This window comes from Carassius carassius, chromosome 5 (genome assembly GCF_963082965.1).
Source record: "Carassius carassius chromosome 5, fCarCar2.1, whole genome shotgun sequence".
Lineage (NCBI taxonomy): Eukaryota > Metazoa > Chordata > Actinopteri > Cypriniformes > Cyprinidae > Carassius > Carassius carassius.
In genome coordinates this window covers 38,423,847-38,446,828 of record NC_081759.1, presented here as the reverse complement: position 1 = coordinate 38,446,828, position 22,982 = coordinate 38,423,847, and the positions used below count along the sequence as shown (strand labels likewise).

The 22,982-nt window shown below is 38.4% G+C and overlaps 1 protein-coding gene across 2 annotated transcripts in view; it reads left to right on the top strand.

The window, feature by feature from the left end:
- The window catches only part of LOC132141568 (protein phosphatase Slingshot homolog 1-like), a 33,168-nt gene extending 15,181 nt beyond the window's left edge, over nt 1-17,987 (top strand). For both annotated transcript variants that reach the window (XM_059551203.1, XM_059551204.1), the window contains 13 exons: nt 5,845-5,945; nt 9,670-9,734; nt 10,748-10,869; nt 10,987-11,055; nt 11,313-11,378; nt 12,158-12,352; nt 12,738-12,831; nt 13,041-13,169; nt 13,429-13,475; nt 13,775-13,921; nt 14,018-14,218; nt 14,421-15,099; nt 15,182-17,987. In XM_059551203.1, the coding sequence (XP_059407186.1) occupies nt 5,845-5,945; nt 9,670-9,734; nt 10,748-10,869; nt 10,987-11,055; nt 11,313-11,378; nt 12,158-12,352; nt 12,738-12,831; nt 13,041-13,169; nt 13,429-13,475; nt 13,775-13,921; nt 14,018-14,218; nt 14,421-15,099; nt 15,182-16,255 (2,989 nt within the window). In that variant the 3' untranslated portion in view covers nt 16,256-17,987. The remainder of the gene's footprint in view (nt 1-5,844; nt 5,946-9,669; nt 9,735-10,747; nt 10,870-10,986; nt 11,056-11,312; nt 11,379-12,157; nt 12,353-12,737; nt 12,832-13,040; nt 13,170-13,428; nt 13,476-13,774; nt 13,922-14,017; nt 14,219-14,420; nt 15,100-15,181) is intronic.
- Nucleotides 17,988-22,982: the final 4,995 nt, after the last annotated feature.

The window sequence follows — 22,982 nt, the reverse complement described above, 5'->3', positions numbered from 1 at the left end:
TTGTTATAGAGCTCCAACTGCGTCTGAGTTCTGCTGTCATTAAAGCACAAAGAAAAAAAGAAAGAATGTGAAGACATTTTAAAATGTTAATTAATCGTCTGAAATGATGATTTACAGTTTAACTTTTCACTCAAATTGTTGTTGTTTGGGTGCGGTAGAATATTTAATGTTTTTGAAAGAAGTCTCTCCATAATAAGCAATAATATTTTAAGTATTTTTTGCTATTAAAAAACTGCTTTCTTTTTTAATATATTTTAGAATATAATTTATTTTTGTGATGCAAATCTGAATTCTCAGCAGCTGTTACTCTAGTTTTCAGTGTCCCATGATCCTTCAGAAATCATTCTAAAATGCTGATTTTGAGATTGTTTAAAACAATTGTGCTGGTAAATATTTTTGTGGAAACCATAATACACCATTTCAGTAATTTTTAAAATTAGACATCTTTTGTAACAACGAGTATTGTCACTAGTGATTTAACATTTGGACCCCTCTGTAACTTCTGGACAATTTCTTGAGTAATAAGATGACTGTAGTACAGCATCAACTTGGACTTCAGGTGATGTGTGAGCCAGTTATAGCAGCTGGCAGCATTCATGCATACTTCATATTTGATATTTGATCCCATGTGTGTTTGTTCTTTATGTTGGTCACATACATCAGATTTGCACTGACCTGTGAAATCTTGTCTTGCCTCATCCGAACAGGGTTTTGTTGCTCTCATGTAAGAGTGATTGCCATGTTACATGAGAGGTAGTGATGTTGTTTGCATATCTGAATGAAAGTCATGCGGTTGTCTGATTTTGCAATTTGTATTTGCCCGGGGTTGTGTTTGAGGTGCAAACTATGTGCATTAAAAAGAGTCAATGTACCACTTTGTTCCTGCAGATGGTTATTTCACAAATACTTTCAGACGGAGATGATGCAGTGCCAAATGAGTCATAAACTTCACATGAATTTACTAACACTTACAGTATGTAGGATTGTTATATGATATGATACAATGCTTTGCTGTGATATGGAAAGTATTTTTGGCTTATGCATTTGTGGTGGAGTTGTTGAGAAAATATGTGTGTATGGGAGAAAGCAAGTAAGAGTTAATCAGAAGTTGTCCCTCTACTTGGGTGGACAGATATGTTTGATGATTCGCTGTCGATATAAAATTAAATCAACATGTTTTAATGCACTTGTATCTAGCCATTGTTAGTTGTGCATGTCATTTGTAGGCAAAGTATATTAATATTTTTTTATGTTGTGACTCCAAAGTATGTGAGCATTAAAACTTAAAAATGTAAAGTTAAGTTTAAATTCCAGTAGCAAAACCAGTATTAGGGTTCAAAAGTTCAACTTGTCTGTTTGAATCGATTCAGAATTCTGATTCATTGATTCATTAGCATTATCTTTCACATCTACATTGATTTCACTTCCTGCTTTAAACATTTTGAATACTTTACTACAATTTGGACCAAGTGATTGTTCCTCTGACTGAAATTAAGCTATTAAGAAAAATTAAGAAATATTGATTATGTACAGTATATGCCTAAAATAATACTACAAACATTAACTAACATAAAAAGCAAATAATGTGTAGAGAAAAAAAGAAACTAAATTAAGTAAATCTATATATTTAATAATTTAAGTAATTTATTTAAACAATTAAAGTCAAATGATGTTATGTAAATTATGTTGTGTATAATGCAAGGAATTCTATTTCTATGGTTGTAGTTTTTACTTTTAAAATCTAGAATTATTTTTACATTATTTTACAGTAAAATTACATGTAATGGTAACATTGTAATGTAACTTTTACAGTTAACTTTTTTATAGTCTTTTTTTCTGTAAAAAAAAATAAAATAAAGAATTTATATATATTACTGTATATAAATATAATACTGTAGTAGAAAAGTTCGGATGAGGCAAGACAAGATTTCACAGGTCAGCGCAAATCTGTTGTATGTGACCAACATAAAGAACAAACACACATGGGATCAAATATGAAATATATATATATATTTATATTTATTTCCTCACAAAAATCACATAAATGAAGTCAATTTATACTGGAAAAACTATACAAAATATAAACTTTTTTTTTTCCAGTATAACTCGACTTCATTTGTGTGATATTTGTCAGGAAAGAAAGCTGCCAACTTTATATTTGTGGTGCAGTTTAGATTCCAGCTATTCATCTTACACCAGGTACCACGTATCCATCTGCGGCTGACTCTAAACATACAAGTGAAACGTGGACAGAGGCATTTTAGAGTGGTTACTTCTCAAAACTCTTACTCACGTCATAATTACACCCTTTGAGATGAGCGTATTCTGCTCAGGGCTCGCGTATCGTCATTTACAGCTGTCTGTCTCTCAGTCATGACTCAATCCATCAGTCCAACGGCGCTGAGCTGCTTCCAGCCTTCACATAAATCGCTCAGAGGGGCGGACAGAGAGAGAACACAACAGAGAGGAGGACTGAAACAAAAGCCTCTGTGATCCGCTGACACCCTCGAGGCCTTTGGAGCCAGGGTGAGAAAGTTATGGAGGGGAATAAGAAAGGGAGGAGGAGGAAGTAGGAGAGAAAGAAAGAGACCGGTGGGCTGGAGGGTCGGGGGTACAATGCCAGTTTTGTTGCCGGTTGCTTATCATGTGATGGTTGTTCCTCTGAATGCAGAGACACTGGAAGTCCAGTCAGTAAAAATGAGAGGGATGAGTCAGCAAAGGGTCACAGCCACAGAAGGACGAGAAAACAATGTGACCCTCAAATTTTTTGCCTGCCTGTCTAACAAGTTGGCCATACCAAATCTCAGAAGAAAAGCATCGTCTTGCTGCTGTTGCCTGTTTAGCGTCAATTCTGCTTATCTAGAAAAAGGACCCGAGATGAATGGGCAGTAGCAAACATATTGCATAATTCAGCTGTATTCATGCAAGCAAATCGATCCTAATCACAGTTCTGTTGATAAACTGTTCTCTTATAAAAGAGAGTGACAACTTCATTATTTTGATGTGACTGCTTTAAATATTCAGGAGAGTGATTTAGAGAGTGTGTGCTGCATGAATATATATATATATATATATATATATATATATATATATATATATATATATATATATATATATATATATATATATATATATATATATATATATATATATATATATATATATATATATTCATGCAGCATTGTACAGTCGTGGCCAAAAGTTTTGAGAATTACATTAATATTGGAAATTGGAAAAGTTGCTGCTTAAGTTTTTATAATAGCAATTTGCATATACTCCAGAATGTTATGAAGAGTGATCAGATGAATTGCATAGTCCTTCTTTGCCATGAAAATTAACTTAATCCCCAAAAAACCTTTCCACAGCATTTTATTGCTGTCATTAAAGGACCTGCTGAGCTCATTTCAGTAATCGTCTTGTTAACTCAGGTGAGAATGTTGACGAGCAAAAGGCTGGAGATCATATGTCAGGCTGATTGGGTTAGAATGGCAGACTTGACATGTTAAAAGGAGGGTGATGCTTGAAATCGTTGTTCTTCCATTGTTAACCATGGTGACCTGCAAGGAAACGCGTGCAGCCATCATTGCGTTGCATAAAAATGGCTTCACAGGCAAGGATATTGTGGCTACTAAGATTGCACCTAAATCAACAATTTAACTCAAGAACTTCAAGGAAAGAGGTTCAATTCTTGTAAAGAAGGCTTCAGGGCGTCCAAGAAAGTCCAGCAAGCGCCAGGATCGTCTCCTAAAGAGGATTGAGCTGCGGGATCGGAGTGCCACCAGTGCAGAGCTTGCTCAGGAATGGCAGCAGGCAGGTATGAGCGCATCTGCACGCACAGTGAGGCCAAGACTTTTGGAAGATGGCCTGGTGTCAAGAAGGGCAGCAAAGAAGCCACTTCTCTCCAAAAAAAACATCAGGGACAGATTGATCTTCTGCAGAAAGTATAGTGAATGGACTGCTGAGGACTGGGGCAAAGTTATATTCTCCGATGAAGCCCCTTTCCGATTGTTTGGGGCATCTGGAAAAAGGCTTGTCGGGAGAAGAAAAGGTGAGCGCTACCATCAGTCCTGTGTCATGCCAACAGTAAAGCATCCTGACACCATTCATGTGTGGGGTTGTTTCTCATCCAAGGGAGTGGGCTCACTCACAGTTCTGCCCAAAAACATAGCCATGAATAAAGAATGGTACCAAAACACCCTCCAACAGCAACTTCTTCCAACAATCCAACAACAGTTTGGTGAAGAACAATGCATTTTCCAGCACGATGGAGCACCGTGCCATAAGGCAAAAGTGATCACTAAGTGGCTCGGGGACCAGAATGTTGAAATTTTGGGTCCATGGCCTGGAAACTCCCCAGATCTTAATCCCATTGAGAACTTGTGGTCAATCCTCAAGAGGCGGCTGGACAAACAAAAACCCACTAATTCTGACAAACTCCAAGAAGTGATTATGAAAGAATGGGTTGCTATCAGTCAGGATTTGGCCCAGAAGTTGATTGAGAGCATGCCCAGTCGAATTGCAGAGGTCCTGAAAAAGAAGGGCCAACACTGCAAATACTGACTCTTTGCATAAATGTCATGTAATGGTCGATAAAAGCCTTTGAAATGTATGAAGTGCTTGTAATTATACTTCAGTACATCACAGAAACAACTGAAACAAAGATGTAAAAGCAGTTTAGCAGCAAACTTTTTGAAAACTAATATTTATGTAATTCTCAAAACTTTTGGCCACGACTGTAGGTTGTTTTGTACTTGTCAGAGTCACGGCCAGTTATGACAAAAATTAGGGATAAAGTGCAATATTTGATATTTACTGACGTTATCTGCTGTTATGGTTACAGGCATTACTCGTATGGCAGTGTACGCATAAAACATATATGTACAAAATATTCTGCACAATATTTACTCTCTGTCACTCTTTCTCTCTTTGTTTTGTTGTTGTTTTTAAATATACTTCATGTATACAGACCACATCCAAGGACAGGGAGAGGCCATATATACATAAACACAACCAAGTTTCATCAAACCGTCGACTAAAGTCATGTGACACTCCACCGTGTTCAGTCTAATTAACCTGAAGCATCCCTGCCCTCTTATGACAGTCTGATAATAAACAAAAGTGTTTTCTTGACAGCTCAGTAATCTCTGGAAGATATTAAGAGCATTTCTCACTTTACCAGCCGTAGTGCTGTCAGTTTTCGTTAAGGTTTACTTGTGGTACAGTGCATTAGAGTAATAGTGAGCCTCGGGTGGTTCACATTTCTAGAAGTGTGTTTAACTGCATGTGAGGCTAATTTGTGCCACTCCTGAAATCACAGACCTAAAGCACCTGTCGTGAGCATACAGGTGAGTGAGGGTGAGACGGGTTGTGTAACATGCAAAATTCAACCCCAGAGGTTTAAAGATGTGCAGTCAAAGATCATTCACACAACATATTATTAACATATTGGCTGTTTGTACTTCTAAAGCATATATTGTGCATGACCATATTCTACATCCCTATTCCTTCCCAACACCCTAAACTTAACAACTACATTACTAACTATTAATAAGCAGCAAATTAGAAGCTAATTAAAGCAAAAGTCAAAGTTAATGGTTTGTTAATAATAGTGAGAATTGGACCTTAAAATAAAGTGTGACTGCGTATTTATATGTACGTATATTTGCACCATTGTTATATTTATTCATTAAATCATTGCCGATTTCCAAATCTACAACTTTTTGGTGTCTGTAGGATTTTCTTTGTATTACATTGAATCTATGGATTGTCACACAGACATGTTTTGTTTCTTTGTTGGCCATGTTTCTCACATGGTCTCCTCTACCCTTTCTCTCTCTTTAACAGTCTAAGCGAGAGCTTCTTCATGGTCAAGGGGGCCGCTCTGTTTCTGCAGCAGGGCAGCTGTCCACAGGGTCAGAGAGGTCATCCTCACCACAAACATGCAGGTCAGTCCATACTTGCACATGAGGGGGTCTCCTCATATCACACATTAGTGAGTTTCTGCTTTAAGATCAACAGCCAAAACGTCAACAAGTATACTTGAATGTTTATCACAGCACAGGCAGAATGCTCATTGTTATTTGAGTGGACCTCAGTCCTTCATTAACTGTATCTCAGATGTTTAACAGATCTCAGGAGTTTTGGTGGAAATCAGTGCTGGCTAAGTGTTAATATATTTTGGTTGTGCTTTATTTTGTGGTCCCCTGTTAGGTTTGTGTTAGAAGAGGGTCAACAAGTGTTAAAAGATATTAATCAGACAGTCTTATTACTTGAATGAGAGGTAGTTGACATGTACTGGCCTATAGTCAACAGAATGTCTAAAGGGAACCATCAAAATAAAAGGTTGCCAATTTGAATTATTTTATTTGCTACTTATTTATGGGACTGTTGAGACAAGAAAGGAACAGAAAGGCTGTCATATTTTCTTTATAACAGTCGGTGCATACTTAACATATAAATATATTAAATTTGCATACCAATTGTGAGGCATGTTTTGTCATTTATGGGGTAAGTTGTCACAGTCTGCCAGTTAAAAATCTTATTATAGGAAAATGTAGCACCAATTCATGAAACAGCTGAAATATTAAAAGATAACATACAAAAATAGAAAACCATTGTTTTGTCCCAATAAAAACCTGAAATCCATAGACAAGAGAGTATATGTAGCAGTGTGGTTTTATTGTGTTCACGTTTGCTCAACAAATATAAAAAAATATAATGATTTAAAGATTTCAGTTTGGAATATAAAATTAACAAAGTTTTTAACTACAGTAGTTGTACTTAAATACAACTGCAATTTTAACAATACGAAACCATTGCTGGAAAAACAAGCATTTGGAAAAAGTGAAAGTCTAATTTGTGCAATTTTTCAGTTTTTTTTGTTTGTTTTTTTGTTAATTTCTTTTTTTTTCTTTTTTTTTAATACATAAAAAAAAATCTATTTGCAATAGTAATTTACACACATAATTTGAGACATTAAATCAATCAATGAATTTCTCTGTGCCACAACAGCGCAAACACAAATGCATGACAACAGATGTCCTACACGTGTGACACGTTGAATTTATTAAACATGCTAATTTAACGTACATGTTTACTGCTAAACAGAAGGGTGTACATTTGCTCCGGGCGAATTGAATCTGTTATGAGAGAAACTGAAGAACATGTAGACACAACAAGTCCTCAGGCTTTATGCACTGACTATCTCACCATGCTTTCAGACAGCTTGTCATATCACAGCAGGTTTACACTTTTTCTGTTATAAACCCCTGATATTATCAAGGATCTGTTTTTTTTCAGTTGGCTAACATCATACCATCGCCTGACTTCTTGTCGTGATGCAAGGTTTCGTTTTGACCGGTTTGAACGCATCAGTAGTGCTCATCACGAGCGAGTTGTTGCAGGTTTGACGAGTGGTTTTGTTTTTACATACAGTCCGACCTCAGGCCCTGTCGGAGCGCCGCTTGAGTCATCAGCTTTTTGTACAGTTTACGCATAATAATTCAACTGCCCATCAATCACAAGAGGAACAAGACAAAGACTTCCTAAAAGACTGACTTAAGCAGACAGTCTAGAAGATCTGGAATTAGATTACGAGAATTACAAGTACAATTGCATCAACACTAAAAGGTGGAGAAGTCTCTGTAGAGAAACTGCGGATGTCTGTGTTAGACTAGACGAAGTAGGGTTTCTCTTCCTCTGTGACCGTATAAGTACAAAATGTTCTCCGGCAGTGAGAAAACTCAGCTTTTTTCTCTACAAGACCTTACAGTTTAACATTTATTCATGAGGCAAATCCTCGGCGTTCGTTCTAAATGTAAGTTAAGCTCTAAAATATCTTCTCTCCATGCTGACGTCTTTAAATGTCCTTGCTTTTAGATGTTGATGATGACACAGATTTCCATCTTATTTTTGTCCTGTTAATAAAAAAATAAATGATGTCATCAGTCATCTCTATTTGCATTCATATGTCGCCAGCAGCCAGACAGTCAAAAAATAGCATCAGTGCTGATTTATTAAACACTGACCAACTTCCTTTAGACCTTTGTACCTTTAGAGGACATATGAAAGAATATCATGAGGAATTACATTTGTCTTGATCTTTTGAGATGTGTTCAGTGTACTTATGGAAGTACACTACTTTTCGGATGTTTTGTTTTAGAAGGAAGTCTTTTAAACTCACCAAGGTAAGGTACAGCAAAAACGATAATATTGTGAAATATTATAACAATTTAAACTACTTTTTTTATTGTGATATATTTTAAAATGTAATTTATTCCTTTGGTGGCACATGATCCTTCAGAGATAATACAAAAATGCTGATTGGGTTTAAATAAAAGAAAAGAAATAAAATAGTTTGACCTCTATTTGACCCTTCATTTAAATCATTGTTACGAGTAGATTTGGTAAAGAATAGGGTTTAGAATACTTTGATTTGAAACACATCCTATTTAAGTGTCAGTCATAGGGATTGACTCATCATGACAAGCCCTGAAATTAAATGATGAAATGCTGTCAAAATCATAACTGATGGAGAAAACTTTGTCAAAGTTATTTCAAAGAATAAGTAAACTAATAGCTGGTCCAAAAATGCAATGTCCTAGTTTACTCATTCTCATGTTGTTGCAAACTTTAAAGTCTTTCTTCAGTAAAGCTAAAGTTGTAAATGGTAGCTTTTTGTGCACTTGCAATGAATTGAAAACCATAATGATAATTCTCAAAAACTTCTATGCTTCTGATCAAAGCTGTGCTCTGGGATCCTACACTGCTTCTTTTACATATCAGTTTTTTATCAGATAAGCATGTAAAGTTATGCAAATTCTTGTCATGGAGACCCAGAGTGGCTTGTTTTGTTGGAGGAGAGAACTTACCCTGTTCTTTTCAGATATGCTTCAAATGCAAAGCATCCAATTAAACCGTAGAGAACATCACCTGTTGTGTTGAGTGTACTTGACAGACTTTGGCTCTTAAGCTTCGAGTTTATTTGGTTTTCACAATTTTGCCTTTGTTCTTAACCCGCTCGTGCACTTTGATTGGCCTCCCACACGTCCCATACGTTACATCATTGCTTCATGGATTCAGCCAAAGCTCACAAGAGGAGGAGGAGGTTTGTTTGGGTAGCACCGCACCACAGTCAGAGGTCAGTTAGTCTGTCTTTGTTAGGAGGAGAATGAAATGTAAACCGATCTTGTTTGGTATCTCGTATTGACTTGCATCGAAAGGGGAGGGGCTTGAGTAAATCGAATGGCATGCTGTCCCATTTATAATTATTGGCAGGGTAGAACTTATTTGCACATACCTGTTCACAATGCAGTTAGTCATGACATACCTAATCATTTCATTAAATAGGATTATCTGTGATATTTCCACATCCATGTGTGTTTGTACACTTTGTACTCTGGAATATCGTAAATCAGCAGCGTTATAAAGGCGTTAAACAAAAGCATACTGTTGTCTTCCCACCCAACATTTAAAGACTGATTTGTCACATCACTCAGCGGGCTCGGCTTCTCTTATAAACCTTCGTTCACTAATATGACATCACCTTCAGTTATCTTGTTTCTTTTTATGGTTGTTTCCTTCAGCAGGGTTTTGAGACGCTGCTGGTGTCAGTGTAAACACATGGTCGTCATGGTATTGTTTGGATTGTAACGCTGGTTCTCTCAACAGGTGACTTACCTCAGCATCTGCAGGTGATGATCAACATTCTTCGCTCTGAAGATCGCATCAAACTGGTGAGAGAACACACGCTGTCAATGACTAACGTTTTGGCAGTAAGGTACATGCAGTCAGGCTGAATGGGTTTCATTGTCAAAGTGTTGCCTCAAGACTGTTTTCTTCTACTGAGGCATGTTAAAATGGCTTACCTGCTCATCCATGGAGTAATATGTACTAATACTAGTGTCAGTCACTTGTGACGTGTTGATTATCATGCACTGATCTGGATTTGTCTTCAGAAAGAACATTCCGTCATTATCCACTAAACCTAAAGACATTCCAAGCCGAACACAACAGGAGAATTTTGAAGCATCAATGACCTGTGGTGGCAAAAAAAACATCCTAAAAAAGTGGTTCATTGTGACTCGTAGGATGGATTCCAAGTTTATTTCAAAATGTGAAATTTATTTCATGCTAAGTATACTAAAAATACATTTACTAATTTGTCCTCATGTGACATTAAAACACATTTTAGGCTTAATATTAAAAAATGTGCATTGTGCGCAAGTGATACTCTAAGTACAGTTTAATTACAGTTTTTATATCAGTAAGTCTCAAGCGATATGTCATCTATGTTAATAGATTTGAACTTTACTTAGTATAATGTAAAATGTATTTTAAATATGACTTTTTTACTAGGGTAGTAATATTAAAAATGAAGACTAAACAACATTAAACTGACATTATTTATATTTATTACAATAGAAGTACTAGAGGTGCATATCAGCTTAAATAGGAAAGCCTTATTATAATATTGTTTGACAGTGAGGGAGGGACCTTAGAGGCAAAAAGCTTGAAGAGTTAAAAATATAGTGCACATGGTTGATGAGCTTGACAGACTTCATCAAAATGCCCCTGTTTTCTTACATAGAGAGAAAGATTAAGTGAGAGTGAGTGACTAAAGGCCGAATTTTTATTTTCAGGTGATCTGTTCTAGAGTTCAGAATGTTAATCTTTAATATATTTTGCTTTTGCATGTGTATGTATTATGTGGGCCCTGTTTTTACTCAAACCAAACTGTAATCGGCAGGCGGTGCGGTTAGAAAGCGTGTGGTCGGACCGCGTGCGGTACATGGTGGTAGTCTACACAAATGGCCGTCAAGACACTGAGGAAAACATCTTGCTGGGCATGGACTTCAGCAACAAAGACAGGTGAGACCAAATCAAATACAGTTTAGCATATCATCAAACAGACAAGTTTAAAAGTTTGTTGCCTCCTGCAGGCACACTTCATTAAGTCAAATAAGAGAGTTTTTCTTGCTCTTACAGTAAGAACTGCTCTATTGGGATGGTGCTGCCACTGTGGAGCGATGCCAAGATTCATCTAGATGGTGATGGGTGAGTGCTGCCCCCTCTGGGAAGGGATAGGAATAGCTGTTGCTGGCCTGATTACACTTCAACTTTTGATGCACCACCTATCTAGATAGCATGGATTATAAACTGTGTTGAATGGATTTGTCAATGGACAATGAAGCCAATGGCAATATTAAGAAGTATTCCTGGTTTTTATTGTTATTTAGAAAAGTGTAGCTCTACTGTAGTGACGTATGGTATTGTATGATGGCCTTATTTAACCTCTCTTCTCATTTCTGCAGAGGCTTCAGTGTGACTACGGCCGGGCGGATGCACATCTTCAAGCCGGTTTCAGTCCAGGCCATGTGGTGAGAAAATAACATCAATAAATAATGAACTAGAGCAATTTAAACTTGCATTTTAGACATTTCAGTCTGTAGTTCAAATGCTAATATAGAATGATTTTTATTTACTTTATTTTTTTAGTTGTACTTGTTAAAACGGTTTTTAAATGCTTGATGTGATTAAGCGATTGAGCTTAACTTCAGAAAATCACTCAGAACTGCTATTTTCACAATCGTTCATGTTATGATAAATCCTGCAGTCATCTCTCTTAATCAGGTGATAAGTTACATTGAGTCTTCGTCTACTTGGCTGGGTGCATTTGCGCTCTTGTCTGTTACTTGGGTAGAAATAAAACGGCTCCTCAGGGGGTTGAAGATGATGTGAATGGACTGGTTTTCAGATGTTCAAGTGCTTTGGGAGTTTGACATCCTTAAATATAATAGAGATCCACACTGCCATCTGGTGACTCTTTCAAAAATAGTACCATTGCAGTACCATGGTACAGTGAATGTCATATCATCAGAGGTTGTTTGAAATAAACCCTGTTTAAAGTGATGCTTTGATATATACCATATTGCTGAATGATGGCCATTTTTGTTGAATTTTATTATGTTATTTTCACTGCTTTTTGCAGTTGTGGTTAAGCTTTTTATCATTGATTTTGAAGTGTAGAATTATTTAAAACCAGTTTGAGATACAGTTTGACTCATTTTAAGATCACACCAGGATCTTTAAGCTCCATTCTGACACTATTGGCAAAGGTCTCTCCATCTTGCTCACCTTTAACCTGCTTTTCCTTCAGGTCAGCATTGCAGATTTTACACAAGGCATGTGAGGTGTCACGAAGGTACAACTATTTCCCTGGTGGCATGGCGCTCACATGGATGGGGTACTATGAGAGCTGTATCAGCTCTGAACAGAGCTGCATCAATGAGTGGAACGCCATGCAGGATCTGGAAACACTGCGACCAGACTCTCCTGCCGTTTTCGTTGACAAGTGAGTGCAATCCCTGAAAGCCCAGTGTCCTCGAGCCACCAGCAGACTTAAATTAATATTTTGTTTCTTTTTTTTTTGAAAGTGAGTTTTTTTTTCTTATTTCGTGTTCAAACAAGAGCAAAAGCCAGACATATTTGTTGTCCCAATTGAATCTAATATTTTATCTGTTTAATAATCAGCGGTCACCTGCAGGAACTGAGGATATTTCCTTGTAAAAAAAAAAATCCTCCTTTTTCCTTTTTTTTTTATTTGGAAAAAGCTAGGATGAAACAGAAGACATGTTTATGTTGTTCATTATATACATTATGTGTAATTTTGACTTTCCTTAAAACGATGCTCTAACTTGAACTCTTGATTTAGGCTGTGCTATGTTTCTGTTCCTCAGACCAACAGAGAGGGAGAGAACAGAATGTCTGATCAAAGCCAAACTCAGGAGTATCATGATGTACCAGGACCTTGAAAATGTCACGTCCAAAGAGGTCAGCAGGAAATGCAGAGAGTGCATTAAAAGTGTCAAAACAGGCCCTCCTAAAAATCTGATCATAAGTCGTCACAGGAGACACAGGATCCAGCAAAGCGTCTCGACTGACCTCTTGTGATCAGATGGATCTTGATAGCAGATGTGAGCAGGGTTTATAACAGAACATTTGTTGAGACTAAATCAATAACCTTGTGTATTTTTGCTTAGATTCGTAATGTGCTGGAGCAACAGATGAACCGCAACCTGAAAGAGTACAAAGAGTTTATTGACAATGAGATGCTGCTTATTCTTGGGCAGATGGACAAAGCCACGCTCATCTTTGACCACCTCTATCTGGTTAGTGCTGCTTTTATTAGACCCCCCCACACTTTTTATTGCCTTTCCTCTAACTCATCCTACCCCCCAAAATATAAACATATGACAAATGACATAATTTAAATATGCACAAATAAAAACTAAAATAAAAGAATCACTGGATTGATAAGAAGTTTAATTTGTTTAATGTAAAGTCTGTTCGTTCTGGTTTTTGTCATATTTGGGGCACTGGATGCCAATTTCCCTAAAAAGCCTGTGACATGCATCATTCGTCTTTCAGGGTTCTGAATGGAATGCTTCAAATCTAGAGGAGCTTCAGGAAACTGGGTGAGTTTTACCTGTACTGACATCCTGCTGTTGTTACTCTGAAGACACTGCTTCTTTAAATGGGTTAATGTTAGGTAAAGGTGAAAGTTTAAGGTACATGTGTATCGTATCGCTTCTTAAAGGGCAATATTTTCTCCTGTTTCAGCTAAAGTTCAGAGAAAACCCATCAAAGCTGTTACTTTATAAGCATGGTTTATTTTTAGTAGCTGATCTAAGGAATAAAAATAACATTGCATGCATATGATTTTCTATTGTCGTCCAGATGTCATCTGTGATCTCTAAATGCATTGCTCTTTTAGGGTGGGCTACATCTTAAATGTTACACGGGAAATAGATAACTTTTTCCCTGGAACATTTTGCTACCACAACGTCCGAGTGTATGACGATGAGACCACAGACTTACTGGCCCACTGGAACGATACTTACAACTTCATTGTCAAAGCAAAGTAAGGCTCTGTTTTAGATTTTTCCCTTTACAAGTAAGCAACATACTTGACTTTTTCAATGTGACTTTTCACACTCTCATGTTCTGTACTCTGCAGAATGAATCAGTCCAAGTGCCTGGTTCACTGTAAGATGGGCGTAAGCCGCTCGGCTTCTACAGTGATAGCATATGCCATGAAAGAGAACGGCTGGTCTCTGGAGAAAGCGTATAACTTTGTCAAACAGAGACGGAGTATCACCCGTCCCAATCCCAGCTTCATGAGACAGCTGGCAGAGTATGAGGGCATACTGGATGCCAGGTACAAAAGAAATTTCCTTCATTATTGTTTGGTGCTTGTATGTTTGTAGTTAAAGGTTTTCCCACAAAACAAAATTTGTCGTCATTTACTCATAAAAAAATTTTATACAATGAAAGTCAATTGGATCCAAAGATGGATTTACATTTTTGGGTGAACTATCCCTTTAATCCTTTTTTAACCCTTTCTATACTTTTCTCTTCAGTAAGCAACGTCATAACCCACTGTGGCACCCTGATTCAGATTGTGATCATCCTGATTGCCAGCAAGCTGCTGCCCCTTGCTGTGTGAACTCCGAGACTGCAGATCATGTCACCCCAGAGCCCACGACCCCCCGAGTCACTGTATGCTGCGAGCCTACCGCCCACTCCTCTCCAATTACCCTAGATCTGGACCCAAGCCACCCGCAAAATTACCACTATTACTTCCGTCGCTTGTCAGACTCAGCCCTCGACAGCGACCCTTCCACACCAATCCATGCACCGCCTCTGGTGGACGTAGATCGCGTCTACATCGAGGTTGCAGATGTGGAGCAAGATGCGCTCCTCGACGATGAAACCTTCGAGGGGCGCGAGGGTCTTCCTGTACCACACTTCAGTGCCCCAGGAGAGGGCACAGCCGCTCAGACCTGTTGTCGAGGGGCAGAGCCACTGGAGGAACTACGTCTGCGGCTGGAGTTCAGCACGGTGGAGGAGGAGGATGAAGAGGAGGCTCAGAAAGAGCAAGCAGAAATGGAGGCATTAGCAGAGGGAGCGAAGAGAGGAGATGGGAATGATAGTGAAGAGTTGTCACATGAAAAGGGGATTGATCTCGCAAGCCTGAACCATCTGTCCAACGAGAACTCCAACAACAACAACCACCTCAAAACGCAACAAATTCTAACTGTGAGTATCTCACATGATTGTATCACTGCTCTGTTACGTGTAATTTGTGTTACATAGTTACTCCTTGTCTTTTCTTGTTCAGGAAAGTGCCCATCTGAAGCAGCATCGTTCTGGTTCATCGTTCACTTCCAAGCCCACCCAGAGTGCTCTGTTGGAGGCTAACAGACGAGGCCTTGTTCCTTTACCTCTCAACAGTGTGCCCAGTATTCCAATTCAGATGCCACCCTGTGCCAACTTGTCCGTGACAGCCAAGTGTGGCAAACTTGCCTCAGATCTGTGCCTTGATGCCAATGCAATATCCTTAGGGCATAATGATAAGCCAGAAAGCAAATCTCTTGACCAAGAAACTGATAACCGGACAATGTTGCTCAAAGCCAAAGGGGAAGGAGATTCCAGGCAAAAAGAGATTGATGCACAGGGTTCCTCAGCTCTACTCAGGAACGAAAGAGAGATAAATCGTTTGGAAAAGGCAGAGGCGTCTTGTTCTGTGCAACAGCAAGAGACTCTGGTACAGCTGCAACGCTCTGGCCTCGTTCGCCGACGAAAAGAACGCTTGGAAAAACTTTCCGGTCTCTTTCAGGAGCGTGCACGTGCAAATGAGCTATGGGGAGCCAGTTCAAGCAAAACTGAGGATGCAATGAACAATTCAAGTGATTTAGCTGACCCTTTCCACAGGCCCATTGGAGCACGGGCAGATTTTGCTACTGAAGTGGCGGTGCCGCTGACAAATGAGGCTTTGCTGGCTGTCCTCGGTTCAGGCGGCTTGACGCCAGTCTCGTCCCCGCACGGTTCCACGCTCACCCGCAGCTCCAGCAGCGACAGCCTACGCAGCGTCCGCGGCAAACCTGGCCTTGTGCGCCAACGTACGCAAGAAATCGAAGCCCGAATGAGACTCGCAGGACTTACTGTACCTTCCCGACTGAAACGCTCCAACTCGCTCGCCAAACTGGGCAGCCTAACCTTCTCATCCGAGGACTTGTGCTCGGCATGCTCCTCTGACGCCGGGACCCTTCTCATGCACTCATTGTCCCCAGAACCCGAGCGCTCGCTCAGCCCGGAATGGGCCAAACCCTGGCCCTCTTCCTCCTCCTCGACCTCCACAAACATGGAGGTCTTCAACCAAGGTGAAGCAGCACCTGAAGAGTCCAAGAGCTGACAGCAGGATATTTTAGCGCAACAGTACCTTCGGTTTCAGCTTCACTTGCAGCAATATTTATAGTTTTTTTTTTTTTGTAAACATTTCAGCCACTTGGGAACGTTGACCATCCACGGAAGAGTGAACATGAGTGGAAAAGTGTCTTCAACTAAAGAACTGCTTTCTGTTATGAATATAAACATAATTTTCAATAGGTAGAATTCTGGACAGGCTTTCGTTGCATGGATCCCAAATGGATGTGTATTGCACTGACTGACAAACAGTTTGTGAGGTTTTCACTGCTCTTCCTCTCTGCTGTTCTAAAGCGAAATAAGCACTCGCCATCCCAGAGGCTGTTACTTGAAAGCATCAAAATAGACCATTGTGTAATGTTTCCATCAGCCCACCCATTTATCACACCATAAATCACTTACAGTATTTGTGGCCCAATATGAGTCACAGATTCCTTCGGACATGGGTTGCTTCCTGGCTGGGCAGTAAAAGGAAATGGACTCTTTGCAGTGATTAGGAAAGTTCTTTGTGTACCGATGGACTCTTTTATCATTCGCAGAGCACTGATGATTCACATGCAGGTTTCAAACCAATACCTCATACCAGTACAGTTTGGGAGTCTTCTATCTTTCTAATACTTGATGAAGAGGGTGAGGAAAGACAATCATTTCGAAGGATAAAGAAAATCAGAGGCGACCTCAAGCTGCTGTTCTCCTTCCACTGAAACATTCATACATACACTGTCCATGTTGCTGTCAAAATAGCAGGAGGGTTTTTGGGAAGTGTTTGGATCACCATTACTGTAACGGTCTCTAATAGCACATACATGTACTTGTTAGGATTTTATATCAAAGGGAGCTCCTACATTGTAGTTTCTCTAGCACCTCTTAGCTCCGTGTTTCCAAATGCGATACAAATCAGTCATTTACCCAGGTATAGAATGACGACTGTTATTTTCAAGACTTGTTACCTTTGTTCCGGAGGCAGTGGCTTGTTTAGGCAGTTTGCTGATTGCAACCATGCTATGGCTCTACTGTTCTAACTCATATCCTGTTTGTACTCCGCAATGAAATCAATGGAAGGTAGATTGGCTTTTGAATCAAATCTATACAGAAGTAGAACTGAAGGAGAATGCTCCGAAACAAGATCAAACAACACTTACAAGTCAAAGATGTGGCTTGGTTTGGACAACTGTTCAACTGTGAGTGTGTGTATCTGTAAGAGAAACAATAAGAAATCATATTTCGGATGTATGAAACTGAAACAAAATTTTTTTTTATAACCATTAACATTTTATACATCGTTTTACTTGTTTTTATTTTTATTTTGTTTGTTTTCTTTCCTGTGAGCAATTCCCATTACTCTCAGTGATGAGTCCCTTTAGATTCTCACGAATGAAGTGCAATCGTTTTTAAACTGGCATAAAATAAAAGCCATTACAATGATTTATAAATATTTTTTAATCTAAATAATAAATTGCTAATATATCATTTTGCAACATGGTAAAAATAAGTTCTATTATTTGAATGGAAAATGAATTTTAAAAAATAGGAATCATTTTATACATTGAAGCAAAACGTAATTTCTTATTTTGGATTTTATAGATTTTATTTGATATTGGAGTTGAAATTTGTCCCAGACATGGTTCTTGACAGTGAGATTCCCGTTTCTGTGTCTAAGTCTGAGCACACTTGCCATAGCAATTTATCACAAAAGCTTTGATAAATGACATTTGTTCATGTCCATGTGTCAGCAGGCCTTTATTTACCAGTGAAGCTGTGTTGAAGTACTTGAGGTTTATTATGCAGCACACTTTTCCAATATTTTTTAAAACTGATTTCGTATGTGTATCTATGCTAACACCTCAAGTTTGAGCAGCAGAAATGTGAAGATTGCGAGTGAGCGGTGCCTTGCACAGCGGCTGCACCGCTACTGTGAACTATTTATGAACACAAACCCTTTCAGAGTGCGTGTGTTTGTGTGCTTTAATGTTAATGCTCATAGTATACACACAGTCTCCACCTCTACACACACACTGCAATACACTGTATGTAAATATGTATGTGGGTCATATTTACAGAATTTCTGGAAGTTCATGGTACTTGCATCTGGAAGTCAACTTGAATCAGTTCCCCTGTTCTGTAGGAGATGCTTGCCTGAACGATTTTTGGTTGATTGAACGAGTCTCCTCAATACTATTTAATCATCCTTCTGAGGGCTGAATATAAAAACTGAAAAGAAAGAAAGCAGAAAGCTGTTTAGTGTCATGAACCGTTGCGTGCATCCTTCTTAAATGTGCCCCAAGCCCTCCCTCCTCTCATCCAAGTCTTTGACATTTTGTGTCTGATGCCATATTGAGGTCAAATCGGAGTCCAAGATCACAGATTAAATGTTATTGGTTGCCTGCATTGTCTCGTGTCATCAACATCAAGTGCCTTACCCAGAAGCACTAGAGGCATTGTTCTGTGTTGACTCTCATTTGATAATGTTGCCAGTTAAAGCAGAGGCCAAAGGGGTTACATGGGCACATTTTAAAGCTGGCAAACATTATCCTGTCATACACTCCTACATTTTATTGTTGAATTAGAGGAAATAGAAAAGCATCATTAAAATTTGGCTTGATTTCCTTTTAATTAAAGAGGAAGACCGCAAACTCATCAAAGTTGTCGCCAAGTTTTGGAGGGTTTTCCCTCCAAAAGATTTGATGCTATTCAAGTATGAAGTGATAGCCAAAGTACTGCATTGAAGATCAATATTAAATGCCACATTTGTTGACGCTGATGCTGTAGATTTAAGCTATCAGTGGCTTTTTTTTTTCTTCTTTTTTTTTTTCAGAATGTAACACTGGTCTGTTCCCAAATCATCCACTGACTTTCTTTTTTTTAAATAGCGATGCTGTTAAATTGCGATGCTCACCAAATAGGGAGCGCTCGCTCCTCATCCGGTCATCATTGTTATCACTATTATGTATGCAGTAATTTTTTCCTTTGTGCTGCAGATTTGCTGTAGTTTCAATGCATATTGCACTTTGTACATTTTGTTGATGATGTACTGTATGTGTTTATTATGGGAATAAACGTTTTCTTTCAATCTTTGTTTTTCTTGTCATGTTTGCTACATTTACTTGCTGAATGCTTCAATCTGACTCTGATTTGATTGACTAAGAGCAATTTAGTATTCTGACATCACAGGGTGCCATCTGTGCTCTATCAGTATATTCTGGCATGGATGTGCAGTTATGCAACTACAGGCTAGACCTCCCTGCATGCGTGACGTCAGAGGTTTTACCGCAGGCTTTGAGGCTGTAAGAAAGACAGGGTGATTAATGACCATCCGATCTTCTCAGAATAAGTTTGGTCATTGCATTTCTTTTTCTTATTACCAGGGATGAAATTTAAGCTGGGACCTTATTTTTTTGTAAAGGGAAAAAAAAACCCTGCGGGCAGAAATGAAGTTATGATAGTGAAGAAAAACACACATTTGTTGTAATTTATGATAAGAGGACAAAAATGATTTTATTTAGTATTTAATAGTTATTGATATAGCAAATAAGTGATGCAGTGGCCTTAAATGTATTTGTACACATTTGTCACATTTAAAAAAAAAATGTCTAAATGTCATTTCATTGGCTATTTTATGGCATCTGCAAAAAAAGAAAAACAAATGTGTGAAATATCAGAATCAGAATCAGAATGAGCTTTATTGCCAGGTATGTTCACACATACGAGGAATTTGTTTTCGTGACAGAGCTCCGCAGTGCAACATAACAGCGACAGAACAAAAAAACACAATAAGGAATAAAAAATACAAAAAAATACAAATAGGTGGGTAAGGATTGAATTCTTGAAGAATAAAAAAAAAAGAAAAAGAGCATTTGATATAGAAATGTTTTGGAATATTATCAATGTCTATACTGTCAGTTTTGTCCAATTTAATGCATCCTTGTTGAATAAAAGAATATTAATTTCCTTTTTAAAAAATTCTCACTGACTTCATACTATATTTATGTGTTTGTACATTTAGTATTTAAGAAACGCAATAGTTTATAATTATTTAACAGTAAATGCCACTTGGTTTGATATTTTCTTATATAATGCAGTGTCATTCTTACCATCTGATGTAAGTGTGGGTTAAGTGTCCAAGTTCTGTTAAATACCTTGATATTCAGCAGGTTCTGCGATTCTACTTCTTTGCGGCCTGTTTTTTTACTCTTCAGCCTCTGTGTCTTGTGAACTGTGTGCCGAAGTCATTTCTCCTTTATTATTATCTGTGAGAGAAAAGGAGAGCATCCTGTTATGATCATTGCCATGGTGACCAGTCACATAACAGGGAGATTTATAAGGCTTTGTTCCTTTGTTTTTGCAGCTTCTTTTCAGGCAAACTTTGGTCAGGATCTATACTCCCTTCTAACTTGTGAATCATATCAGGAAACTTTCACTGAACTTTGACCGGGGAGACTGGTGCATGGCTGTAATGCTGACAGGGTGGTACCACAATGATACCATGCTCTCCTCACTTCCTGTATCTCTGTTAACATGACTTTCAGTGTCTCAGTTTACACAGACTTTATGATTACTGCTATTTTGGGAGAAGCAAAGAGCCCCAAGACAGTCTCACTCCTAGTTTGTATCATTGCAACCTTTATGGAATGTGTGTTGGATTTGATCAAAGGAATGCTCAAAAAAGTCCCAAGGCTATTTAATCCGAGAGATAAAAAAGAAGCAAAGTGAACACAGAGGGAGTGATTATTAAGCTGAGGATAACTATGAAGTGCTCAGTGGACACATGAACTGTAATAGGATATAAAGCATACACAGATCACAGCTCAGTAAAACTGCTGCGGGTTAAAAGAGGAGTCTGCTGATGTCATGTTTTTTGCTTCTGCTGACTGGGACAAATCTGGTATTATTAATACTATTAAGTCAATGTTTTATTAGGCACAGATCAGCAGAAAAAGACAAATCTGTCATATTTTCTTAGCCTCATTTTGTTTCAAATCTGTCTGAGCTGTTAGGCTGTTCATGTTGCTATTTTCCGTGTCCAAAAATGGCAAAAACCTTAAAGGTGACATATCATGAAAAAGAGATTTAAGTGCTATAATCAGGTCTCCGGTGCATATACCAAAATAGAAAACGTGAAAAAAGACCAACCCCTTATTTATGTTTGGTAAGCCGCGTGACAGCCGCTTTCTGTGTCCGTGCTTGCGCTCAGAAAACTGTATATCAGAAGCACATCATGATTTCAGCGCCATAGACACGATAATCAAAACCAAACAGATGTTTTTTAGCAGAGTATCTGAGGTAGGAGCTGTACAGGCACAGCTCTATTCTGAAAAAGGGGGCGGGGAGCAGCAGCTCATTTGCATTTAAAGAGACATGCAGGAAAACAGCGTGTTTCTTCTTCCACTCAATTTAGCCATTTTCAAAATGATATAATAAATGATCTGTGGGGTATTTTGAGCTGAGACACATTCTGGTGACAACTGATTCTTATATTAAATTTCATATCGTAAAAAGGAGCATGAAAGGTCTATTTTAAGTCTGTTGAAGTCATTTGATCTTGTTCTAGAAATGGACCGAAACGGAAGTCATTATTTTCTTAAAGTCTTTGACATAGCTGTCAAACCTCATTTATGACATTTATCAATGACAACTTCTGTTGTTATCAAAAATAAAGGTTCCAAAAGAGCGTTTCTGCAGCTATGCCACAGAAGAACCATTTTTGGTTCCCCAAAGAGCCTTTCAATGAGTCCTTAATGGAACCATTTGTTTGTATTGTGTAGAACATTTTAAAAATCTGAAGAAACCTTTATGAAATGGAAAGGTTTAATAGATGTTAAAGGTCCTTCATGGAACCATAAATGCCATTTTTTAACTTATTGGTGTACATCCACTTTTATGGAATGGAAAATAGCATTCTGGAGATTCTGCTTAACATCTCCTTTTTTGTTCTCCGGTGCAAAGGAGATCATACAAAAACTATTTTTTTGGGTGAACTGTCCTTTAAACATCTAAGTTGTTGTGCTTCTATACAGGGAGAGGACTTACTTACTGCATTAGGCAAATGTGACTGTGACATCACAAGAGAGTAATAAAAGCCCATTTGCCAGCAGAACTCAGCCAGAACATCCATCCATCCAACAAAGAGTGGTCTTGTCCTGGAGTTACATTGCAGTCACAGGAGGATCGGTGAGTATCCACTTCTTTACTTGAGACAATCTGTTACCTTAGAAGTTGATTGTGTGGTGTGCTGTCCACTGAGTAGAACCTATGGTGACATGGATTTGGATCTGAACACTTGTCGATTGAGACAATAAGCTTTCTGAGACAGTGGAGAGACATTTCTTATAGTTGTTGTTCATGTTATTTGGATTCTGCATACATGGGAGAGGCAGCGAGCCACAAGGAAATCAAGTGACTTGCCTTAAGTGTCAGGGTGATGGATGCAGCACAATGGTGCCGTTGTGGAGGTTTAGGTGGATGGTCGTGGAATCCTGTCCCTGTCTGCACACACTTTGCAGAAAATTGAATGAGGAAATGTTAAAAGTCTAATAAATTATTAATGCTACTACTATCCCATTTAACAACAACTGTCCGGTATATAAACAGAGACCTAACAAAGATAAGAGGTGTTTTGAGCTACGAGACAATGTGATGAATCGTCTATTCTAGTCTATTTCTAGGATTGAAAACGTCACTGTGTAGACACGTTTCAACTTTGCTGAACTCTGTCATAT